Source organism: Neltuma alba, unplaced genomic scaffold (genome assembly GCF_004799145.2).
Source record: "Neltuma alba isolate B1F8T4 unplaced genomic scaffold, ASM479914v2 tig00012167_pilon, whole genome shotgun sequence".
Classification (NCBI taxonomy): domain Eukaryota; kingdom Viridiplantae; phylum Streptophyta; class Magnoliopsida; order Fabales; family Fabaceae; genus Neltuma; species Neltuma alba.
Genome location: NW_021636714.1, coordinates 328,555 through 349,572, shown reverse-complemented (window position 1 = coordinate 349,572; position 21,018 = coordinate 328,555). Strand labels below are relative to the sequence as shown.

The 21,018-nt window shown below is 35.7% G+C and overlaps 6 protein-coding genes across 12 annotated transcripts; all 6 read left to right on the top strand.

The window, feature by feature from the left end:
• Window positions 1-2,035: 2,035 nt before the first annotated feature.
• Window positions 2,036-5,749, top strand: LOC114724129 (uncharacterized). The gene is made up of 2 exons (XM_028910432.1): window positions 2,036-2,637; window positions 5,732-5,749. Exons 1-2 carry the CDS (start codon window positions 2,051-2,053, stop codon window positions 5,733-5,735), a joined length of 591 nt encoding a protein of 196 aa, XP_028766265.1. The 5' UTR covers window positions 2,036-2,050; the 3' UTR covers window positions 5,736-5,749.
• Window positions 3,491-6,365, top strand: LOC114724128 (11-beta-hydroxysteroid dehydrogenase-like 4A). Its single transcript, XM_028910431.1, has 6 exons — window positions 3,491-3,750; window positions 3,885-4,077; window positions 4,901-4,989; window positions 5,172-5,303; window positions 5,378-5,482; window positions 6,022-6,365. Exons 1-6 carry the CDS (start codon window positions 3,562-3,564, stop codon window positions 6,223-6,225), a joined length of 912 nt encoding a protein of 303 aa, XP_028766264.1. The 5' UTR covers window positions 3,491-3,561; the 3' UTR covers window positions 6,226-6,365.
• Window positions 6,366-6,753: 388 nt separating this feature from the next.
• LOC114724124 (11-beta-hydroxysteroid dehydrogenase-like 4A) lies at window positions 6,754-10,397 on the top strand. Of its 5 annotated transcripts, none has more exons than XM_028910421.1 (7): window positions 6,756-6,930; window positions 7,021-7,411; window positions 7,531-7,723; window positions 7,840-7,928; window positions 8,092-8,223; window positions 8,302-8,430; window positions 10,022-10,397. In XM_028910421.1, exons 2-7 carry the CDS (start codon window positions 7,196-7,198, stop codon window positions 10,232-10,234), a joined length of 972 nt encoding a protein of 323 aa, XP_028766254.1. In that variant the 5' UTR covers window positions 6,756-6,930; window positions 7,021-7,195; the 3' UTR covers window positions 10,235-10,397. The 5 variants fall into 5 exon arrangements, with proteins under 5 accessions (XP_028766255.1, XP_028766254.1, XP_028766256.1 ...); XM_028910423.1 differs by having other exon boundaries at window positions 6,756-7,411; window positions 10,022-10,122; window positions 10,189-10,397; XM_028910425.1 differs by adding an exon at window positions 8,729-8,829 and having other exon boundaries at window positions 6,756-7,411; window positions 10,189-10,397.
• A 244-nt stretch (window positions 10,398-10,641) lies between these two features.
• LOC114724126 (11-beta-hydroxysteroid dehydrogenase-like 4A) lies at window positions 10,642-13,195 on the top strand. Its single transcript, XM_028910427.1, has 6 exons — window positions 10,642-11,548; window positions 11,678-11,870; window positions 11,971-12,059; window positions 12,157-12,288; window positions 12,365-12,493; window positions 12,688-13,195. The coding sequence occupies exons 1-6, from the start codon at window positions 11,363-11,365 to the stop codon at window positions 12,895-12,897; spliced, it is 939 nt and encodes a 312-aa protein (XP_028766260.1). The 5' UTR covers window positions 10,642-11,362; the 3' UTR covers window positions 12,898-13,195.
• A 1,912-nt stretch (window positions 13,196-15,107) lies between these two features.
• On the top strand, window positions 15,108-17,599 carry LOC114724127 (11-beta-hydroxysteroid dehydrogenase-like 4A). 3 transcript variants are annotated; one of them, XM_028910428.1, is made up of 7 exons: window positions 15,109-15,125; window positions 15,206-15,807; window positions 15,937-16,129; window positions 16,212-16,300; window positions 16,434-16,565; window positions 16,643-16,771; window positions 17,130-17,599. In XM_028910428.1, exons 2-7 carry the CDS (start codon window positions 15,622-15,624, stop codon window positions 17,334-17,336), a joined length of 936 nt encoding a protein of 311 aa, XP_028766261.1. In that variant the 5' UTR covers window positions 15,109-15,125; window positions 15,206-15,621; the 3' UTR covers window positions 17,337-17,599. The 3 variants fall into 3 exon arrangements, with proteins under 3 accessions (XP_028766263.1, XP_028766261.1, XP_028766262.1); XM_028910429.1 differs by lacking the exon at window positions 15,109-15,125 and having other exon boundaries at window positions 15,206-15,295; window positions 15,470-15,807; XM_028910430.1 differs by lacking the exon at window positions 16,212-16,300 and having other exon boundaries at window positions 15,108-15,125; window positions 16,477-16,565.
• A 1,226-nt stretch (window positions 17,600-18,825) lies between these two features.
• Window positions 18,826-19,714, top strand: LOC114724051 (tetraspanin-8-like). Its single transcript, XM_028910318.1, has 2 exons — window positions 18,826-19,332; window positions 19,415-19,714. The coding sequence occupies exons 1-2, from the start codon at window positions 18,826-18,828 to the stop codon at window positions 19,712-19,714; spliced, it is 807 nt and encodes a 268-aa protein (XP_028766151.1).
• The last annotated feature ends 1,304 nt before the right edge of the window (window positions 19,715-21,018 follow it).

Below are 21,018 nucleotides of genomic sequence, written 5' to 3'. Positions count from 1 at the left end.
TTGAGGGCCATCCATCCCCTTCTCGCTAATAAATAATTAAAGGGCTAATCCATTTTCTGATAAAAAGGACCAAGGCCTATAATCATCCATACTCAAGAGACTCTGAACGTCCACGAGGCAGTAATGTAAAGATGCGATGAGAAATTAAATGATTTCTGTTAAAATAAGTTAATACATACATGTAAACAAATTTAATAAACTCACGCTGAAAAGCAATGGCTTTACTGTAGTTTAATTATGAGCTGTAAATTAAAAAAACTAGTGCCATTATTTCAGCAGACCAATACGTTATTAATTCAAGTTTGTATAGCTGTATTAGAGGGAGATTAACCATGGTCAGTTCCTCGGCTATGGAGAACTCAACCAAGCCTTTTTCTAAATATTTTAACCATTGAATTATGGATGATGACATAAATGCTACATGGCATAGAATCATTTGATAATAAAAATTGGAGAGCTAGCTTACTTTAAGGTAGCGATTGGATAGATGGATTTTAGATTTAAAATAAATGTTAGTTATCCTACTCATGTGACCCCTTCATATGTTCAGATAGTATTGAAAGAGGATGATTGGGATTTGAAATAATTAGGGCAAATTAGATATTTAAAGATCTAAAAAATTGTAATGAAAATTTGCTTGGATTTGGCTCAAATCCAGATTTCTACTAATCCAAACATAGCATAAAGGTACTGTAATTTCTTCCTTACTCAAGCCTATTTATAACAATTTTGAATAGAGATGTAAGAACATGCTTAATTCATGAATTTCAAATTTCTTACTTATTACATCTAGTCCTACATATAAGATCTAATTAGTAATGTAATTTGCACTACAAACTACTAGATTTTACATTTAGGACTGGAGGTTGCATTATTGTATCTAAATATCTCATGAATTAAGTTTCGTTATTTGAGTTTAGGAATGAGGAAACCTCACAACTCCCCTTTTATGTTGTAATACCTTGTTTTCAGTCTACAGAACTTTGAACATGAACATTGATCCCAAAGACTTTAATATTTGTCCTCGTAGTTTCCTTGTCTTTGGTCTTTGGTTTCCCTTTCTAAGAAGGTAGGGCCTGGATACCGACGAAACAAATTGCTTTATATCAACTTTTGCAAAACCCAATAAAATAAAATCGCCCCATCACATATCTGAAAGAGCCTGAGACTAATAAAGTAATCACATGACTTAGCCATCAAAGTAATTAATCCCGCACTTGTTGCTGGTATGCATATTATATTGTTTTCTTCGTCACTGGTTTTGAAGTTTGAACCAATATTAATCACATTGTTCGGTTTACAATGCTCCTGCCAGAAGTTTCATTGCAGCACAGAAGCTTTCTGTGATTTCCGGGGAATAAAAAATGGAGGCTATACTGACATGACTCGTGCTAGCAAGCCTGGATAACCCAATAACTGTTGAAAGTTATCTTTACGGAAAATGAAGAGAAACCTGCACGGATTGTCTTCTTGTTAAGTCTGCACTAATTACGTAATTTTTTATCAGTTTGCATTTGAGTTACCCTTAAAACCAAGTCTTCATCAGCTACTTCAATTTCCACGAACATAATCATGTTCCCTCCATGAGGATGATACTGTTCTGAACAGAATCAACAGATTATGCTTGTTTCCTTATGGCCATGTTTGTTCTGAACAGATTATGGGGATGATACTGTTCGACACAGAATCAACATCACATTGGTGTGGGATCACAATAAGAGAATCAATTTGAAGGATTCTGGCAGATCGTTCTGGCATATTCATTCTGCAATATGAGGTAAAAGCAAAACACGTCTGAATAGTTAGTAGAGATGGAGGGTAAAAGGGAAAAAGGGCCTACTAAACGCCACGCCATTATGTCCCTTGGCTTTATAGAAAGTCAGTCATGCTTTTTAAAAAAATACAATGATAATAATTGATAAAGAAGCATGTGAATATTTTGACCAATCAAAAACTCTTTTCTCGAAACTATAAATCACTTTGTATTTTCTGGTGCTCTAAGTTCGGTCTGATTAACTCTTCCCTATATTCTTTAACTCAAGAACCTTCAATGGATCCTACCCAGATCAAGAAGATTCAAGCCATGAGGAGATACAAGAGGCATCAGTTTCTGGATAATTTGTACTTCTATTCCTTGATTACTGTGACTTGCATTCTGTTCTGTTGTATCCCTCTGTCCCTGCCTTACTTTGCCTCTGTGTTGAGAGAGTTTTTCATAGTATGCGTCCCAAGTTTTGTTTCAGCCATGTTGGACTCAAAGTTCTTATTCATACTAGGCAACCTCATCATTGTTGTCCTTATAATAAATTCTAGAGTCTTCTCTTCAAAATCCTCTTCTTCAACTTCTGATGTTTACTATGACGAGTTCATCAAGAGTAGAGTCGAGAGACAAACCCAAAGGCCTCAAGCTCCAACTTCCCAGTACATGAAAGTCAGAGGAATGGAGGAACAAGTTTCAGAATGTGCAGATGTGAGAGGGGAAGAAGTAGAAGAAGAGAATGCGGATGAAGAAGAAGGTGAACTGGGTTTGGCTTCTGATTCTGATGAATTGAGCAAAAGGGCTGATGATTTCATTGCCAGAGTGAACGAGCAGAGGAAGCTTGAGCTTAACCTTTTACAATGCAGCAGTTACTTAGAGTGAGTTCAACACATAGTGGAAGGATAGCAAGCATTACCAATTAATGCTTGTTCTTAGAGTTCAATAAATTGAGACCAAAAAGATAATTTTGTTTGGTTTCAGTTTCTGATCCTACTTTGGATAGCAGAAAATAGGAATACGTATAGTATGATTCGATCAAACAATTTCTGATTCGAGAACATTAAAGTGCTTGTCCAGAAAGTACTTTGTTTATAATTAAGAAATCTATGAATTTTTCTCCAGTAAGTAAACATCTAAAAGGCAAGAAGCCATTTTTATAGTCATTAAATTATTCGTCCAAAGTTCTTAAAGGAATAATCATGTGGGCCCTCTTTCTTTAATGAAATTTCGAATCCCTTGTCTCCAACATGGATCGACAAGATCCTGATGCACGTTGCATCTGGTGTTAAAAAACTTGCTTGAATTTTGTCGCAAAAAAAAAAAAAAAACTTGCTTGAATTTTAGCCAGTAATTAAATTTATATAATTAAAAAATTTGCCCTGATGTTATTGTATTTGGTTCTGATAACTTAAACTCTCTTCCATGTTTGGACTTGGATTCTTCACCCTTCCTTTGTGCACTATTCATTTCGGTTATCTTTGAAGATGCAGAGCATATTTTACTAATTACACCACAGTAATTTTACGTTGCACTTGGCAAATTTTTTGACCAAATTTGCGTCTTTGCCTACATTTGAAAATGCCAATAATTCCCTTTGTTAGGGTGCATGTATGAGTATCCTTTGTTAGGTACAGTGGCGAAGATAAGTAAATTGGTTAGGTAAAGCAGTTACAGCTCTGCATATGATATGAATATTAATTGCGGTCTCTCTGCCAAAGAAAAAAGAATATTAGTTGTGGTCAGGGGGGGAAAATAGTAGCTCGCGTTGGCCAAAGTGTTTCAGGTTTTGAGGGGTAAAGAGAATGGATTTCATATCAGATTTGCTGAATATAGTGGTCAATTCATCAGCTTTCTTCGCATTGCTCTTGCTTGTTCCTCTCTTCTACCTTTGGAAGTTCCTGTTTTCGCCATTCACCAAAATATACAAGCCCAATGAGACGATCGCCGGCAAAGTTGTGCTCATCACCGGAGCGTCTTCCGGAATCGGCGAGGTCTGTGACTCTCTTCTCTACTCATCGTCTACACTGTCACACTCTTCCAAACACCTCTTTACTCTTTCTTCAAATATTAACTCCATTACGCAGACTGGCTGAACGTAATTTGAATGAATGGTGTATGTGAAAAGGCTTTGGCTTACGAGTACGCGAGAAGAGGGGCTCGTTTAGCCCTTGTAGCCAGGAGAGTGGATCGTCTACGTGCGGTTCTTGATAAGGCTCTACGCCTAGGTGCGCCTGATGCTATCATGATTCCTGCTGATGTTTCTGAGATTCAAGATGCTCGGCGCTTTGTTGACAAGACCATCGACCATTTTGGTCAACGTATGTACTATACTATCCCATTCTTAATACAAAACTTTTTTTTGACTAATTTAAAAAAATAAAAAAACTAACAATTTAGTTTAAATATATTTATATTTATCGTTTTTCTTCATATTAATTTGTATGACTTGTAAATTGATATACTATCTAATTTGAGTAGATTAAGAAAACAATTAAGTTAGTTATTTATAATAAATAAGTGTTTTTTTTAAATTATTCTTATTAATCAAATGTATTAGTTAGAACTAATATTATTATAAGGATTATCTTGAGAAAAAATAAATATGATAGACAAAATGGATTAGGGTCTTATATTTGAAATCAAAATCAAAATTAAACTAGCTTTTATATTAAGGACCGAGAGTAGTATAATCTAACTAGCATGTATTTTTTAATATCTTTAAATTAATAAGTGAGTTTTATACTATCTCCGGTCCTAATTATAAGCCAGTTGACTAATTTGAGGAGATTAAGGAAGTAAGTTGAGTTAGTTATTTGTCCTAAATAGGTGTTGTCTTTCCTAAAATATCCTTGCTAATCAAATGTATTAATTAGAACTATCATTGTTAGAAGGGTTACTTTGAAAAAAAAAAAGTATAAATATGAGAGCCAAAATAGATTGTGGTGTTATATTTAGGACTAAAATAAAAGTCAAACGAGGTCTTATATTAAGGACCGGAGGTAGTATTAAAGATCGGAGGAAAGGAGATGGGAATATACAAGATTTCATTTTCTTTTTTCAATTGTGTTTGCACTCAGCTACTCTTTTGTGGTCCTAAACAAAACAATTAATGAACTAATTACCAGTCTACTTCTGCATCAGTGGATCATCTGGTAAACAATGCCGGGATTAATCAAGTCAAATTCTTTGAAGAATTCTCCGACGATTTCTCTAATTTAGCCCCACTAATGGTACTATATCACTCAACTCTTCCGTGTCTTATGAACACTGCAATTCAATTTATTTAAAGCTCCTTGCAAGTGCTCAGTGTCTACTCTTGTTAGAGGCCAGTTGTAATTCTCTTGTTCACTGCATTTACGGAACCTTATTATTCCTAAGATTTCGTCGCACTTTGTGATGGTCGGTCCCTTAGGATATAAATTTCTGGGGTTCAGTATATGCTACACGCTTTGCTCTCCCGCACTTGAGAAAAAGTAGAGGAAAGATTGTTGCGATTTCCTCATTGTCAGGATGGTGCTCCCTTCCAAAGCTGAGCTTCTACAGTGTAAGATTATTTTCATTTTTGAATTTCATATTTTCTATGAAGATATGATAACTTATAATTATGATGAGTTTCAGGCGAGCAAAGCAGCAATGATAAGCTTCTTTGAGTCATTGAGGGCTGAATTCGGTTCTGATATTGGGATAACCATAGTAACTCCAGGACCTGTCAAGTCAGAAATGGTAATTGATTAGTATGTATAAGAAGTATACGTTTGAGTCTGAATAGAAAACCAAAGTACTTGAAATTTGCAATGCTAAACATAAGTTGGACTAGTGAAAGACTAAAGCTTCTCGAGTTCTCATACACACACATCTATCCTAAATTTTAATTCCAAAGAAACCGCACAGCTTTTAAAAATTTAACAGCATTGCATGCCTAGCAATCTTAGGATAAGGAAACTAAATTCATTTGAATTAAACCTTTTATAGGTAGCTCTTCCCGGGGGGGAAAAAACATGTCCATAGATAAATGATGTTATTGGTAAACTTGTGCCTTTGATACTCTTCTCTAAATACATCTCTGATCACAGTTGCTATCTGACAAGCTAGTAGATAACATTCTTTTCGTGTTCCAAGTCTTCCATGCTTTCATAGGAGTTGCCTCATTGGCTTCATGGTCACTTTTACTAATGGCTCAATGCGTTTCGTTGGATACTGTGTAGAAAAGCAAAGTTTTTTCGTGAATGTTTTGTTTAATATTACACAATTGCATTTGATAGATTGACCCCAAGACATGGCCAGTCGAATCTGCAGAAAGGTGTGCAGAGGCCATTGTGAAGAGCACTTGCAGGGGTGACTTCTATTTGATTGAGCCATCCTGGTTCAGAATCGGAGTGTGGTTGAACTGGTTTTTTCCTGGTCTATTGGGCTGGTTGTCTCACTTCAAGATGCCAAATGATACTGTTGCAAAAAGAAACAATTAAGCAAAATGTGAATTTATTTGAAGTAGTGTTAGGCCATTTTATGATGTTTGATCGTACGCGCGGATGAGCTACTAGTAATGTTGTATGATTTCTACTGGAATGTGAGTTTATTTGAGTGTCATACCAACTTTTACTTCATTCTTCCTGGGCTCAAAGTTCTTACCCGTTTTAGCCAAATTCATCGTTGTTCTCTTTCTAGTATCCTCCAAAGTTCATCACATTTTATTCAAAACTTCCCTGCCGATGTTTAATATGACGAGTGCCAACGAATGCCTCAGATTCCTATTTTTGAAGTCATGAAAATGATGAAGATGGAAGAACATGTTGCAGAATATATTGACAAGATCCTGACTCAGATTTCACCAAACTCTTAAGGCCGCGTTTGTTATAGAAATTACTTGCTTAAATATTTACACAATAATTAAATTTACATTACTAAGAAATATGCCATAACGTTTTTGTAACTTGTAGCCGGCATTTTTTTTTTCCGGGAATGATGAAGGCAAGTAAAAACAAGAAATGAGACAACAAAATTTAAAACAAAAGTTTAGCAGAACATCCAGTTCCATCCTCTTCTATTTAGGGACTTCAAACAGCAAATTCAGCGAGTCTTCTCTTGCATGGTCTCACATGGAGAGTGTCTCAATTGGAAGCCCTATCTTCGAAGAGTATTGATCTGGCTTGTCTGATTTCCTCTCCAAATGGGTGATTCATATGGGGCCCTCTCATAATTAAATTGAAACTTCAATAGAACCACAGAAAATTTGAACTCTTTCTAAATCATTCATTCTGCAGACTTGCCGCTGATTTTCTTAACTGCAACATTCACTACCCCCACTGAAGAAGTAGATAGAGTTACTGCTGCACTGGGTAGGTATCCTGGTCAAAAATGGAGTGGTAGCTACAGCTAAAAGTCAGAAATGAACAGCTCTGCATACGATATAAATGCTAGTATGTGGGTGCCATTGAAATGAGCTTTTGGAGTACAGAACAGAGAATGGATTTCATGGCAGATTTGCTGAATATAGCCATAATTTCATCGAGTTTCTTGGTATTGCTTTTGGTCGTCCCTCTCTTCTACTTCTTCAAGTTTCTGTTTTCTCCAATCATCGCAATATTCAGGCGCGGTGAGACCCTCACCGGCAAAGTTGTCCTCATCACCGGAGCCTCTTCCGGAATTGGCGAGGTCGGTAACTGTCTTCCCTATTCATCATCTACATTATTCTCAAATATTAATTCCATTATGAGTAATCTTACCACGCTGGCTTGCTGAATGCAATTTGGGTGAATGGTGTTTCTGAAAAGGCTTTGGCTTACGAGTATGCGAAAAGAGGGGCTCGTTTAGCTCTTGTAGCCCGGAGAGAGGATCGCCTGCGTGCAGTCCTTGATAAAGCTCTACGCCTGGGTGCACCTGATGGCATTATCATTCCCGCTGATGTTTCCAATATTCTTGACGCCCAGCATTTTGTTGCCAAGACCATTGACCATTTTGGCCAACGTAACTTTGCTTTAGATACATGATTTCATTTTCTATTTAACCCTGGCTGTACTCAGCGACTCTTTTTGTGATCCTAAGCAAACTATGAACTAATTATTATTCTACTTCTGCTGTAGTGGATCATTTGGTGAACAATGCTGGGGCTAGTCAAGTCAAATTATTTCAAGAGTTCGCCGTAAATCTCTCTGATTTGGCTCCTGTGATGGTAATTTATTACTCAATTCTTGCATTTCTTATGAAATTAATCAATAGAACTTATGAGAAGTATGGGGGTTGTGAATAGTCCCATTCATTGTCAGAGGCCATTTTCAATGCTCAAATTCGTTGCAACACATTTCTGAGGTTATGTGTGATGGTTTGTCTGGTAGGATGTAAATTTCTGGGGTTCAGTGTATGCAACACATTTCGCTGTTCCACACTTGAGAAAAAGCAGAGGAAAGATTGTTGTGATTTCTTCATCGATAGGATGGTTGCCATCTCCAAAGCTGAGTTTCTACTGTGTAAGATTGTTTTCAATTTTTGAATGTCATGATTTCTAAGAAGATAAGATCATAACTTGTAATTATGATGATTTTCAGGCGAGCAAAGCAGCATTGATAAGTTTCTTTGAGACATTGAGGGCTGAATTTGGTTCTGAGATTGGGATAAACATAGTCGGTCCAGGATTTATTAAGACAGAAATGACTACCGATGAGTACATGGCACAGGTATGTTCCAATCAGAAAATAAAGCTAAAAATGCTTGAAATTGTGATGCCAAAGATAAAATTGAACAAGTAAGCATATCTCTCACCACATTTGTTATATGACAAGTTAGTAGACAACTTTGTTCCGGATCTTCATGTCTTATACAGTGGTTCCCTTGTTGACTTCATCGTTACTTTATCTTTCGGCCGGAAACGTTTTAACTTTTATTAATAACTCAATGTGTTTTGTTGGAACTCATATGTAAGAAGCAATAATCTTTCTGATGGGTTGTTTAATTTTACGTCGTTCGATTTAATAGGTTGACGCTAAGACGATGCCAATCGAACCTGTAGAAACATGTGCAGAGGCCATTGTAAACAGCACCTGCAGGGGTGACTTGTATTTGATTGAGCCATCTTGGTTCAGAACTCTGATCTGGTTCAAGTGGTTCTTTCCTGGTCTGACAGAGTGGCTTTTCCACTATAGATTAAAGAGAAGCAATTAACCAGAATGTGAATTTATTTGAAGTGTTAGGCCATTTTCTAAGTCTAGTCTTAGTTTCCAATAAGTCCATGCCTCTGGGCGATGGTTAAGATTGTCTACCGTTTGTTGATGAAACCATTAATCACTTTAAGTTTTTTTATTGTAAAAAATGGTTACTGTGTTGGTTTTTTCCCTTCATTATAAATTTATAATAAAGAAATTGATATGATTATGTTAATGAATTATCTGGTAACAATGTTGTTTCTGTATTGACAGAAAAGATAACTCCTGCTGAATCTTGATGATTCACACCTGGAGTAATTGTTTATAACATTCATTAATTAGATATATTATGACTATGTCTTGCAAAAAATAAAGTGTCCGAACATATTTAGAATACTTGTAATTAGCTTTGCTTATTTCTCTGTCAAATGTATAATTATTGGCACATCTATATTATCATATTGTGCTTTATAACTATATCTCACAGTACAACTAGATAATTTAGCTGATAATTTTACTGATAATTTTACTAATGTTGTGCTTCCACTTTGGGTTTTAAAAGATGCTAATTGAGGCTGCTTAGAGAAATGACTAAGCGTTTGTTTGTAGCTCCGTTCAAAACGGACTTTTAAACAAGTTTACGTAAGTAAGTTCACACAGTGTGTGTATTTATTTGCAAGCGATGGTTCATTTTGGCTATTCATATCAAAACTAACAAATTTTAACAGATATAATAAGAGATTATGGAAATTGATAAAGATGGAAGAGTTTTTTTTAGCAGCAGTGGGTAGTGATAGATGTCGTCTCAAAGTAGACGTAGGAAATTCGGAGCTACCAATATTTTTGGTCAATCCCAATGTTTTCTCATAGAGTTATGGGACAACAATAACACACGAAAAAACAACTGTTTTACATCACTTGGACAGCTATACCTCCTTTTCTCCATTATATTCATCGATCTTGCTAGTGTAACTGTGTAACATAAAATAAGTTTTTAAAAAAGATGTACATATAAGTCTTTTTACTTCTAATAACAACTCAATCAATGTGTTTTGATGGAATTCATATGTAAAAAGCAGTAATCGTTATGATGGTTTATTTAATATTACGTCATTGCATTTAATAGGTTGATGCTAAGACGATGCCAATCGAACCTGTAGAAACATGTGCGGAGGCCATTGTGAAGAGCACCTGCAGGGGTGACTTGTATTTGATTGAGCCATCTTGGTTCAGAACTCTAATCTGGTTCAAGTGGTTCTTTCCTGGTCTAACAGAGCGGCTTTTTCACTTCAGGCTAATGGGCACGTCAACGGATGCTGCCGCAAAGAAAAATAATTAACCAGTGGCATGTTGGGCCATTTTCTGAGTCTAATCGCAATTTCTGGCAAGCCTGTGTGCCTGTTTGGTTAACCCGTGACAACTCAGATGAACTATTTGAATCTAAATAAGTGATTATGAAGTATGTTTATCATGTTTGGATAATTTTATGAAATCCTGAGAAATCGTAATTTCACTCTTCCACCGCACTTCTAGGATAAGCGCTAAGGAGTAGCTTATGAGTTTGAAAAATCCCGATTAATTTTTGTTAACTAAATTTTCTCTAATTTATCCTCCCACACTCCTCCAAAAATCTCTACCCAAATGATTATATTTATTAATGTTTATTAAATTTGTGCTTTTTTGGTAATTATACATCGATAAATGATTTTAATAAATAAAAACCAAACATAATAACAATTCTTAAAGTCATTTATTAAAAAAAAATCTGAACATAAATTATGATTAACCAACATAGTTATAAAATTTATGATGATCTAAAATCACAGTTGTTCACTGCTAATCCCAACAGACACTATGCCTATAGGCTGATGATTAAGATTCTAAACAATTTGTTAATGAAACCATTAATCACTAAGTTTTTTTATTAAAAATATTGATTACTGTGTTGCTTTTTTCTTCATTATAATTTTACAATTGAAGAAATGACAAAGCAGTGTTTGAATCTATTTGCAGTGATAGTTCATGTTGTGATACTGAACATATGAATGAGTTACTCATATACGAGCAACAAATTTGGTTATTGTTCAGAGTCGTCGTGTAACTTTGATGGATGTAATAACGGATTATACAAAAAAGATTAAGAATTGATTGTTAGTGGAGTGGTTGATGACAGTTTTTTGGCAGCAATTGGTAGTGGAGGGGTTGATGGCTTCTCAAAATATAGACATTGGAAATTTCGAATTCGCAACATTTTTTTGTTTTGGCCAATCCCATTGTTTCCCCATAGATTTATCCGACAGCCACAACACAAAAAAACAACTGTTTTTCATCCACACATCCAAGGTTTCTTTTTTAGATTCGTCATGGGCTGGTGAAGCCGCCCCAGATCAACCAGTGCAGCAGATGAAACAAGAATTGCTCTAGGCTGTTTGCCATCCTAACTCTTAGCACTTCAGCGTAAGAAGTAATGGATTTGATTCATGAGTTGCTGAATATAACACTTGTTCCATCAACTTTCTTCGCCTTGCTTTTGCTTGTCCCTCCCTTTTATGTGTTCAAGTTCTTATCTTCACTCTTCAAAAGCTGCAAAATCCTTGAATCAATCGCCGGCAAAGTTGTTCTCATCACCGGAGCCTCTTCAGGAATTGGCGAGGTCTGTGTTCATATTTTTCCGTTCATTTTCATTCAACACTTCAACCTTCCAAAACTGTAATCTTTCGTCAAATTATTACAAAGAGCCCCTTTTGACTTTTGATTCATAATGTAATCTTGAAATGAAAAGGAATTGGCTTACGAGTACGCGAGAAGAGGAGCTCGTTTAGCCCTTGTAGCCAGAAGAGAAGATCGTCTTCGTTCGGTCCTCGATAAAGCGCTTCAACTTGGTTCGCCAGATGCTATTATCATTCCTGCCGATGTTTCCAATATCCAAGACTCTCAGCGTTTTGTTGACAAGACCATCGACCATTTTGGCCAATGTCAGTACAATTTTATGCATAAAAGTATATGTGTTAAACTATGATTTCGTTATGGGTAATGAAAATAGAAACTTACATTATTATTGAACATATGCTACAGTGGATCATTTGGTGAACAATGCTGGGATCAATCAAACCAAATTGTTTGAAGAATTCTCTGAGATGTTGTCTGATTTAGCTCCTATCATGGTACTCTATCACCTCTTGCATTGCTCGTGAAATTAATCAATTCATGAACATTATCATTCCAGGCTCATGTCGGATTTGATGATGTTTGGTTTGGTAGGACGTAAACTTCTGGGGTTCAGTGTATGCCACACATTTTGCAGTTCCACACTTGAGAAAAAGTAAAGGAAAAATTGTTGTGATTTCTTCAACAGCAGCATGGCACCCCACTCCAAGGATGAGCTTCTACAATGTTAGACACTAACATATTTTTCATTTTGGGAATGTCATGGTCTTATGGAGGAGATTATAACTGGGATAAGTTTCAGGCAAGTAAAGCAGCAATGTTAAGCTTCTTTGAGACATTGAGAGCTGAATTTGGTGCGGACATAGGGATAACTATAGTGACTCCTGGGCTGATTAAGTCAGAAATGGTGGATGACCAATATCTATCACAGGTAGCCTTTCAAGCAATTCTCATTCCTTGTTACAAATGAAACTATAGTTCAAACTAGCATTGCCTACAATAAATAGAATAACTGTAGGATAAACCAGCTTTCTCATATTCTTCTGTCTGTCAAGTTCATCACTGCCAACAAGTGGTAAGAAAGCATCATGAGTAACTTGAACTTGTGACCATTGCGTTTGATAGGTTCACCTGAAGACTATGCCAGTTGAATCCACAGAAAGGTGTGCAAAGGCCATAGTGAACAGCACTTGCAGGGGTGACATGAATCTGATTGAGCCATCTTGGATGAGAACTGGGGTGTGGTTGAAGTGGTTTCTTCCTGCTGCAGTGGAGTGGTGTTTCCACTTTCAGTTTGTGAAGATCCCATCTAAAGCTGCAAAGAAGAATCACTGAATGATTAACTAGCACAAGCATCAATGGGAGATATGCTAGACAGATCAGCCGTTTAATGTTTGTAACTTCAGAACTTAAATTTGAGTTTTAATTTTTTGCTTTTGAATCAAACCTATATACACCTGAACATTTCATCACGGGAAAAAAATGAACAAGCATAATGCATATCAGGTGGTATTTTGAAAGAATCAGTATTATACAATGTTGTGCGATAAAAAAAATACGTATATCATGTTTTTATTGAAAAGGTATGACAATATGAATCTATAAACTAGAACTGAGATCACTTCTATTTGAATACTTAGTGTGTTCTAGGACGGTTGTAACTGAGATGAGTTAGAACCAGGCAAAGAGTAAATCTGAGTTATTTTTAGTCTTAACAGAGATGAGTTAGAACCAGGCAAAGAGCAATGCCGAGTTATTTTCAGTTATAGTTGAATTTAAATGGCTAACTCGATTTTATATGAAACACCGAAATTAGTATATTAAATAAATAAAGATAAGATCATTTTTACTAGAAGTATATGGTTGAAACACTGAAATACATTGAAGTTTGTATCATCGAGGCTTCTGGATCAGTTTTTTCAGTTATTCAATGATTACGTAACATTATACTATCTCCGATCCTTAATATATGACCTTATTTGACTTTTATTTTGATTCTAAATATAAGACCTCAATTCATTTTACCTATCATATTTATCTATTTTTTTCTAATGTAGTCCTTCTAGCAATAGTAGTTCTAGCCAATACACTTGAATAACAAGGATATTTTAGGAAAGACAACATCCATTTATTACAAATAACTAACTTAACTTCTTTCTTTAATATCCTCAAATTAGTCAATTAGCTCTTATAATTAGGACTGAAGGTAGTATTACATATAATTTTCTTTTCTTTTCTTTTCTTTTTTCCAGAAGAACTAACCATGCAATGTTGATCTCTTCATATTTTTATAAAATAAAATAGAAATGTAAAATCCCTAAGTAGATTATGCTTGCAATGTCTTGGGGATTGAGTTGGGTGTGAGTATACGAACAACCAGGGTGATTGCTCGGAGGAGTTTCTCTCGCAGGGAGCTTTAAATAACTTCAAACCAAGAGAAAAAATAGGTTAAGGTGAATCCAATAACTTGAAGCATTTTGTTAGATATATTCAGTAATCTGAAATATTTTCTCATCCGTTTAATATCTTAAAGTATTTTTTTTATTTACATTCAGTATTTTAAAATATTTTGCAGTATAATTTTACTCTTAAAATATTAATTTTTTCAAAAGCAATTGTATTTTTAAAATATTATTTCGTGAGTAATTTTAACTTAGTCATTAACTTTTCAAAGTGTCAGTTAAATGAATATATATCAAGAACTATAAAATATTTTTTAGTATTTTTTAGGGTGCGTATAAAATACTCTTGGATACTAGACACACCTAAAAAAATAATTTAAGGTGTTAGACGCACTGCAAAATATTTTCAGACGTTAGCCGTACCAAACAAAATATTTCAGGGTATATGATGCAATTTAAGCCAAAGAAAATTGTTATTTATAAATAAATTATAGTGACAAAAATTATCTGAACTCTGAATATAAAGGCTCCTCACAAGAACTATAAAATATTTTTTAGTATTTTTTAGGGTGCGTATAAAATACTCTTGAATATTAGACACACCTAAAAAAATAATTTAAGGTGTTAAACGCACTGCAAAATATTTTCAGATGTTAGCCGTACCAAACAAAATATTTCAGGGTATATGATGCAATTTAAGCCAAAGAAAATTGTTATTTATAAATAAATTATAGTGACAAAAATTATCTGAACTCTGAATATAAAGGCTCCTCACAAGAACTATAAAATATTTTTTAGTATTTTTTAGGGTGCGTATAAAATACTCTTGAATATTAGACACACCTAAAAAAATAATTTAAGGTGTTAAACGCACTGCAAAATATTTTCAGATGTTAGCCGTACCAAACAAAATATTTCAGGGTATATGATGCAATTTAAGCCAAAGAAAATTGTTATTCATAAATAAATTATAGTGACAAAAATTATCTGAACTCTGAATATAAAGGCTCCTCACATTTCCTCCTGGCTTTTTTTGTTTTGATACGACGGAAAGAAAGACTAAGACAGGACCGAAAAAACATAAGCGGGTCAACGCCCAGAACCAGCAAACCATAAGCTCCATCCCTTTGCAATTAATGTCAGGGTTAGGGGTAAACAAAAGTAAGACACGCGGCTGATTTCTGTGCATTAATTTTCAACTTGTTATCCAAAACTTTAATGTATGTTCTCTTTTTTGGTAGATCAGTGAGAGGCGTTTAAGAGGAATCGCTCTGCTGTGGCTTAAACCTTCACTTTTCAGCAAAAGAGTGACTTATAAACCTGCTGACAGAGTATGCTCTGTTATCTGGGCATAAATACCGAATTTTCGTTTATTTCTATAACTAATTCTAGCACATAAGCGTTGTTGCTCTCTTCTTTAGCTGTTTATCTGGACATCCGACGTTGCTTCTAGAGTTCCGCTAGAAAGTTGTTCTAATTAATTCGTCGGCGTAAATCATATCAAGATCCAGAATTATGCTTTTGAGGGACAATTCTGGAGTGAAGGGCGGGTGAAGCAACAGCAGGTCACCTTCTGCATCAAATAATAAGAGAATTGCTGTGGGGGTGATAGCATCAGGTTGCCATACTTACTGTTAGCTTTTCAGCGCAACGAGTAATGGATTTGATTCAGAAGTTGCTGAATATAACACTTATTCCATCAACTTTCTTCGCCTTGCTTTTGCTTGTCCCTCCCTTTTATGTGCTCAAGTTTTTATCTTCACTCTTCAAAAGCTGCTTAAACCATGAATCCGTCGCCGGCAAAGTCGCCCTCATCACCGGAGCCTCTTCAGGAATTGGCGAGGTCTGTGTTCATATTTTTCCATTCATTTTCATTCCACACTTCAATCTTCCAAAACTGTAATCTTTCGTCAAATTATTACAAAGAGCCCCTTTTGACTTTTGATTCATAATGTAATCTTGAAATGAAAAGGAATTGGCTTACGAGTACGCGAGAAGAGGAGCTCGTTTAGCCCTTGTAGCCAGAAGAGAAGATCGCCTTCGTTCAGTCCTCGATAAAGCTCTTCAACTGGGTTCGCCAGATGCTATGATCATTCCTGCTGATGTTTCCAATATTGAAGACTCTCAGCGTTTCGTTGCCCAGACCGTCAACCATTTTGGCCAATGTAGGTACAATCTATACATGAATAAACAAATGTTTGCATAATGAAAATAAGAACTTATATTACCATTGAACATATGCGACAGTGGATCATTTGGTGAACAATGCTGGGATCGCTCAAGCCAAATTTTTTGACGAATTCTCTGAGAAGCTATCTGATCTGGCTCCAATGATGGTTACTAAATTCCGTCCTTAACTTGGACTTGGATTTTATCTAAATTAGGGGAGACTTTTTATGTCATGATCACTAAACTTGCATAGTATTATTGTTGATATTGTGTTGGACTACGTGATGTTGTTTTTGGTAGGACATAAACTTCTGGGGTTCAGCGTATGCTACACATTTTGCAGTTCCACACTTGAGAAAGAGCAGAGGAAAGATTGTTGTGATTTCTTCAGCCGCAGCATGGTGCCTCCCTCCAAGAATGAGCTTCTACAATGTAAGACTGATTTCACGTTTGAATGTCCTGTTTTCTGTGGTGGAGATTATAACTTGTATGATTGGGATGAGTTTCAGGCAAGCAAAGCAGCAACCATAAGCTTCTTTGAGACGTTGAGGGCTGAATTCGGTCCTGATATTGGGATAACTATAGTGACTCCTGGGTTCACTAAGACGGAAATGACATCTGATCAGCTTCTAGAACAGGTAGCCTTTTGAGTAATTACCATTTCTCACTACAAATGAAATTACATTTACATTGTAATTGCCAACAATCAACTGAATAACTCGAGGATAAAGCAGCTTGCATACTCTTCTTTCTGCACTAGTAGTTTCTATCCTGTCGAATTTACACATTGCAGTGTTATCTTAACTTGGAACTCCACCCCCATGGGAACCTTCTAATATAAAAAAATGTCGGAAACAGAGAAGCCAACTTGAAACTCTAGGCCATACACAACAAGCACCATCACCACTGCTTTGTCTTGATATATACAGTGACTTGTCCAAGACTCAAAGGTAACTAACAGGGGTAACCTGAAATTCTGACTAATGTGTTTGATAGATGGGCGTGAAAACTCTGCCATTCGCAGTGCCACTTGAATCTGCAGAAAGGTGTGCGAAGGCTATAGTAAAGAGCACTTGTAGGGGTGACATGTATCTGATTGAGCCATCATGGACGAGAACTTTGATGTGGTTGAAGTGGTTTCTAGCTGCTCCAGTGGATTGGTGTTTTCGCTTTCTGTTAGGCAAGCATAGAGTTATTCATTAGCAGAAGCATTGTCCATGAAGGAATGTTTATTCACGTTAGAATTTGAGCTTGAGTTTTCAGTTTTTAGTTTTGTATCAAAGCTAAACTTGAGCGAACATAGTGGGTATCCTATGGGCTTTTCACTGGTGGAGATAAACAAGACATGGACCTGACTTCTGTGCCAACCTTCAACTCCTCACATACCGAAATTTCAATGAAGGTTTCATTCGTAATGGCTATCATCACCGGAGCCTCTTCATTAACAACGAGCTTTTTTCCCAAAAGGTCTAATCTTTTTCAAATATGAAGAGCCCCTTTTTGTTTTACATTAACAGCGAACTTAATGTGTTCTCAGCTAAACTGCAAGTATCAAGACAGTCATGATGATTCCAGGGGTTATTGTCAGAAATAGTGATACGGTATCAATACATAATCATAATAATTATCACTATCATCATTTTTACACGAAGTTTTCATATATATGAGTCACCCTCCTTAATTTAAACCACACGTCACTAGTATATTTTATAATCTTATAGTTTAGTGAGGACTTATCTGATTTTTAATATAGGATTTAACTTGAGAATTGATGTCGGTCTTATATGTAAGATTTCTTTCACATTTTTATCAATTTTTTCTCAAATTAACTGTATTGATATTCTCTCAATAATAATCAAGTAGGAGAGAGGAAAATAAAATTAAGGAAGATTATTAAAGTGTTTTGAAAAAAAATATCATATTAACTAATATTCTTAATCTACTCAAATTAGTTAATTAGATTAAGGACTAGAGGAGTATTATATAAAGGCTTTTCAATCATTGCAACAAAAAAAAAAAGCTTCCAATAATCAATATATTTAAATTTACTACACCATTTGAGTGTTGGTGCGTAGCGCAGTGGCCATTAGGAGTATTCTTGTTAACAAACGTTTCCAAACCCTGATACAGTGATACAATATAACTAATTGATTATTGACTAATCTACATAATTTTTTCACTTATTAACAATAATTAAAGAAACAATTACCGGCCAAACAAAAAAAAAACGAAACAATAATTTCCAACCGTTGAAAACTAGCATCACTCTCCATGTATAGAAAGGAAATCACCGCCATTATCAATCAATATATATACATAATCATAATCACTATCACAATCATTATTATTACACAAATTGTCCACATATCATAAGTTACGCCTTTTGTTTAAAGTTTAGACGAGGTGTAACTAATTAATACAGGATCATTTTTAACCCCCTAACTTGTAATGTACGTAACAATGCATCAAAGCTCACGAGACATCAATATTTCAAAAGTCACTCCACAATTTGATGCCTCATGTCCTCCCATACCAATTCGAGCGGACCGCGTGAGAATCTGGTCGATTTCATTTCTCCGCGTTTTCTACCTCTTGATGAAGACGATCGCTATATAACTCCATCATCACCCTCGTGTGTTTTCTCGCATCTTCATCATCTTGGTTTATTCCTCTCTGTGAAACCTCTCAAAATATGTTTCGCTTCAGCAACGCTTTGCTTGGGTGCCTCAATCTCTTAACGTTTATCTTCTCGATTTCCATTCTCAGCACCGGTGTTTGGCTGGCCAAACAAGGCGCCACCGAGTGTGATAAGTGGCTCGACAAGCCCCTCATCGTGTTGGGTGTGTTCCTTGTCGGAGTGTCGCTGTTGGGGGTGGCCGGCGCCTGGTGCCGTAACTCCTTCCTCCTGTGGATTTACCTCGCCGTCATGTTCTTGCTCATCGTTCTCGTCTTCATCTTCATTATTTTCGCCTTCGCCGTGACCAGCACAGGGTCCGGAGTGGTTTTACCCGGTAAAGCTTACAAGGAGTACAGGCTTGGCGATTACTCTCGTTGGCTGCAGAATAGAGTGATCGACCAACGTAACTGGAACAGGATCAAGAGTTGTCTTCAGTCCGGTGAACTCTGCTCCGACTACGGTAGCAAGTACGTGAACGACGATTTCCAGAAGTTCTATGCAGAGAAATTATCACCACTTCAGGTATCGTGCATGGGAGATCTCATCCATCTATATGTGCTTTTTAGTTGCTACGTTTCTTACGTGTTGGGTTCTTCGTGTGCAGTCTGGGTGTTGCAAGCCACCGAGTGAGTGTAAATTTGTGTATCAAAGCCCAACGGTATGGAACAAGACGGGAACCGGGAATTACAGCAGCCCAGATTGTGGTAGTTGGGACAATGATCCTAAGGTCTTGTGCTTCAACTGTAATTCATGCAAAGCTGGGTTGCTGCAGAACGTTAAGATGAACTGGAAAAAGTCGGCTGTCATTAACATAATATTCCTCGTATTAATGATTATTGTGTACGCCATTGGCATCTGTGCCTTCAGGAATAACAAGAGGGACGAGTGGCAGGGATCGAGTTAGTTAGTTAGTTAGTTTCCATGCTTGCTTTTTCGGTAGTAATCATTTAGTCATGTCCTAAGTTTGATTTGGATTGCTAAGCTTTATTTTTTTACATTTCCCAGTAGTGTTGCTTTGGTCATTAGTCTTGCTAATCACTTTTTATTTTCTTCTTAATTTGATTTGGTCTGTAGAGACTTGTTGGCTTATCCTATAAGCTGTTTAATAAATATTGCCTTTTCAGAAATTATGATTCCGTGGAAAATTTTCCCGTATTCTTGTCCAGTTGTCCCTTCTTTTTATGATATAGGTTCTTGTTTTAAAAAAAATTCAAATGTAAAAGGGGGGAAAAAAAACGAAAGTATACATCTAATTTATCTTTAGTTTAGATTAAAAGATATTTTACAGTCATCAATGATAAATACAAAGTGTAGAGTGACAATTTCTTATCTATGTACTACCTCCTATCTTAATTATAAAACCTTAGTATATAATATATATATATAGTTAACAATTAACTATGATCAAAATTACTAGACGTTCACGCTGAAGGTGCACTAATTTTATAAATTTCAAATTTAAAAAAAAATATTTGAGACGCAAGATTTGTTTAAGACTTTTCTGATTCCTTAACGTAATACTGAGAGAGTGGCAAACACAAATACTCTTCTGGTCCTAAATATAAGACCTCTTTTTATAGTATAAATTATATTATAAAAAAGGTCTTATATTTAGAATCTGAGAAGCACTACAATTCTCAGATAATACTTCAAATTGGTAATTAGCGTTTAAGTCTGAATAGTAAAGTTTAAATCCATTTGACCGTTGGCTTTCTTCATATATGAGATTACATCAGCACTGGATGGCCCACGCTACATATTTATGCCTGCCCCACCACTTATCCTCCATTTTCTTGGTGTAAGACAAGTTGTGACAGTCACTATTTGGGCTTGGGTAGTTGGGTTCACCGAGACAAGAAATTAAAATAAATAAATATATATATATATATATATATATATATATATATATATAAACAAGTGAGTTGCCAAAACGATGGTACTACTTTGTGAAATAACGCATGAAAACAATTGTTTTATTTAAAATACATATATACGTATAATAAATCAATATATTATATGAGATTACATTTGTTCTCTATTATAGAATTACAATACATGGCATGCCTATCAGATTTTGTTGTCCTACTATGACTAGGTGTCTGTTGGCGTTCAAGGCCTCTACAATTAATGTCACTTATATCTCATTCAATGCCAATTAAATGTGCCCCATCCTCCAACTGCTTGCACCAAAAATTCAATAGAAGGCCC

What these genes read in the sequence shown, in the direction of transcription:
- LOC114724129 (XM_028910432.1), top strand. Translation starts at nt 2,051, where the DNA reads ATGGATCCTACCCAGATCAAGAAGATTCAAGCCATGAGGAGATACAAG.
- LOC114724128 (XM_028910431.1), top strand. Translation starts at nt 3,562, where the DNA reads ATGGATTTCATATCAGATTTGCTGAATATAGTGGTCAATTCATCAGCT. An exon ending in CGTCTTCCGGAATCGGCGAG is followed by an intron (nt 3,751 to 3,884) that starts GTCTGTGACTCT and finishes GTATGTGAAAAG; the next exon opens with GCTTTGGCTTACGAGTACGC. An exon ending in CATCGACCATTTTGGTCAAC is followed by an intron (nt 4,078 to 4,900) that starts GTATGTACTATA and finishes CTTCTGCATCAG; the next exon opens with TGGATCATCTGGTAAACAAT.
- LOC114724124 (XM_028910421.1), top strand. Translation starts at nt 7,196, where the DNA reads ATGAGCTTTTGGAGTACAGAACAGAGAATGGATTTCATGGCAGATTTG. An exon ending in CCTCTTCCGGAATTGGCGAG is followed by an intron (nt 7,412 to 7,530) that starts GTCGGTAACTGT and finishes GTTTCTGAAAAG; the next exon opens with GCTTTGGCTTACGAGTATGC. An exon ending in CTGATTTGGCTCCTGTGATG is followed by an intron (nt 7,929 to 8,091) that starts GTAATTTATTAC and finishes TTTGTCTGGTAG; the next exon opens with GATGTAAATTTCTGGGGTTC.
- LOC114724126 (XM_028910427.1), top strand. Translation starts at nt 11,363, where the DNA reads ATGGATTTGATTCATGAGTTGCTGAATATAACACTTGTTCCATCAACT. An exon ending in CCTCTTCAGGAATTGGCGAG is followed by an intron (nt 11,549 to 11,677) that starts GTCTGTGTTCAT and finishes TGAAATGAAAAG; the next exon opens with GAATTGGCTTACGAGTACGC. An exon ending in CAAGGATGAGCTTCTACAAT is followed by an intron (nt 12,289 to 12,364) that starts GTTAGACACTAA and finishes GATAAGTTTCAG; the next exon opens with GCAAGTAAAGCAGCAATGTT.
- LOC114724127 (XM_028910428.1), top strand. Translation starts at nt 15,622, where the DNA reads ATGGATTTGATTCAGAAGTTGCTGAATATAACACTTATTCCATCAACT. An exon ending in CGTCAACCATTTTGGCCAAT is followed by an intron (nt 16,130 to 16,211) that starts GTAGGTACAATC and finishes CATATGCGACAG; the next exon opens with TGGATCATTTGGTGAACAAT. An exon ending in CTGATCAGCTTCTAGAACAG is followed by an intron (nt 16,772 to 17,129) that starts GTAGCCTTTTGA and finishes TGTGTTTGATAG; the next exon opens with ATGGGCGTGAAAACTCTGCC.
- LOC114724051 (XM_028910318.1), top strand. Translation starts at nt 18,826, where the DNA reads ATGTTTCGCTTCAGCAACGCTTTGCTTGGGTGCCTCAATCTCTTAACG. An exon ending in AGAAATTATCACCACTTCAG is followed by an intron (nt 19,333 to 19,414) that starts GTATCGTGCATG and finishes CTTCGTGTGCAG; the next exon opens with TCTGGGTGTTGCAAGCCACC.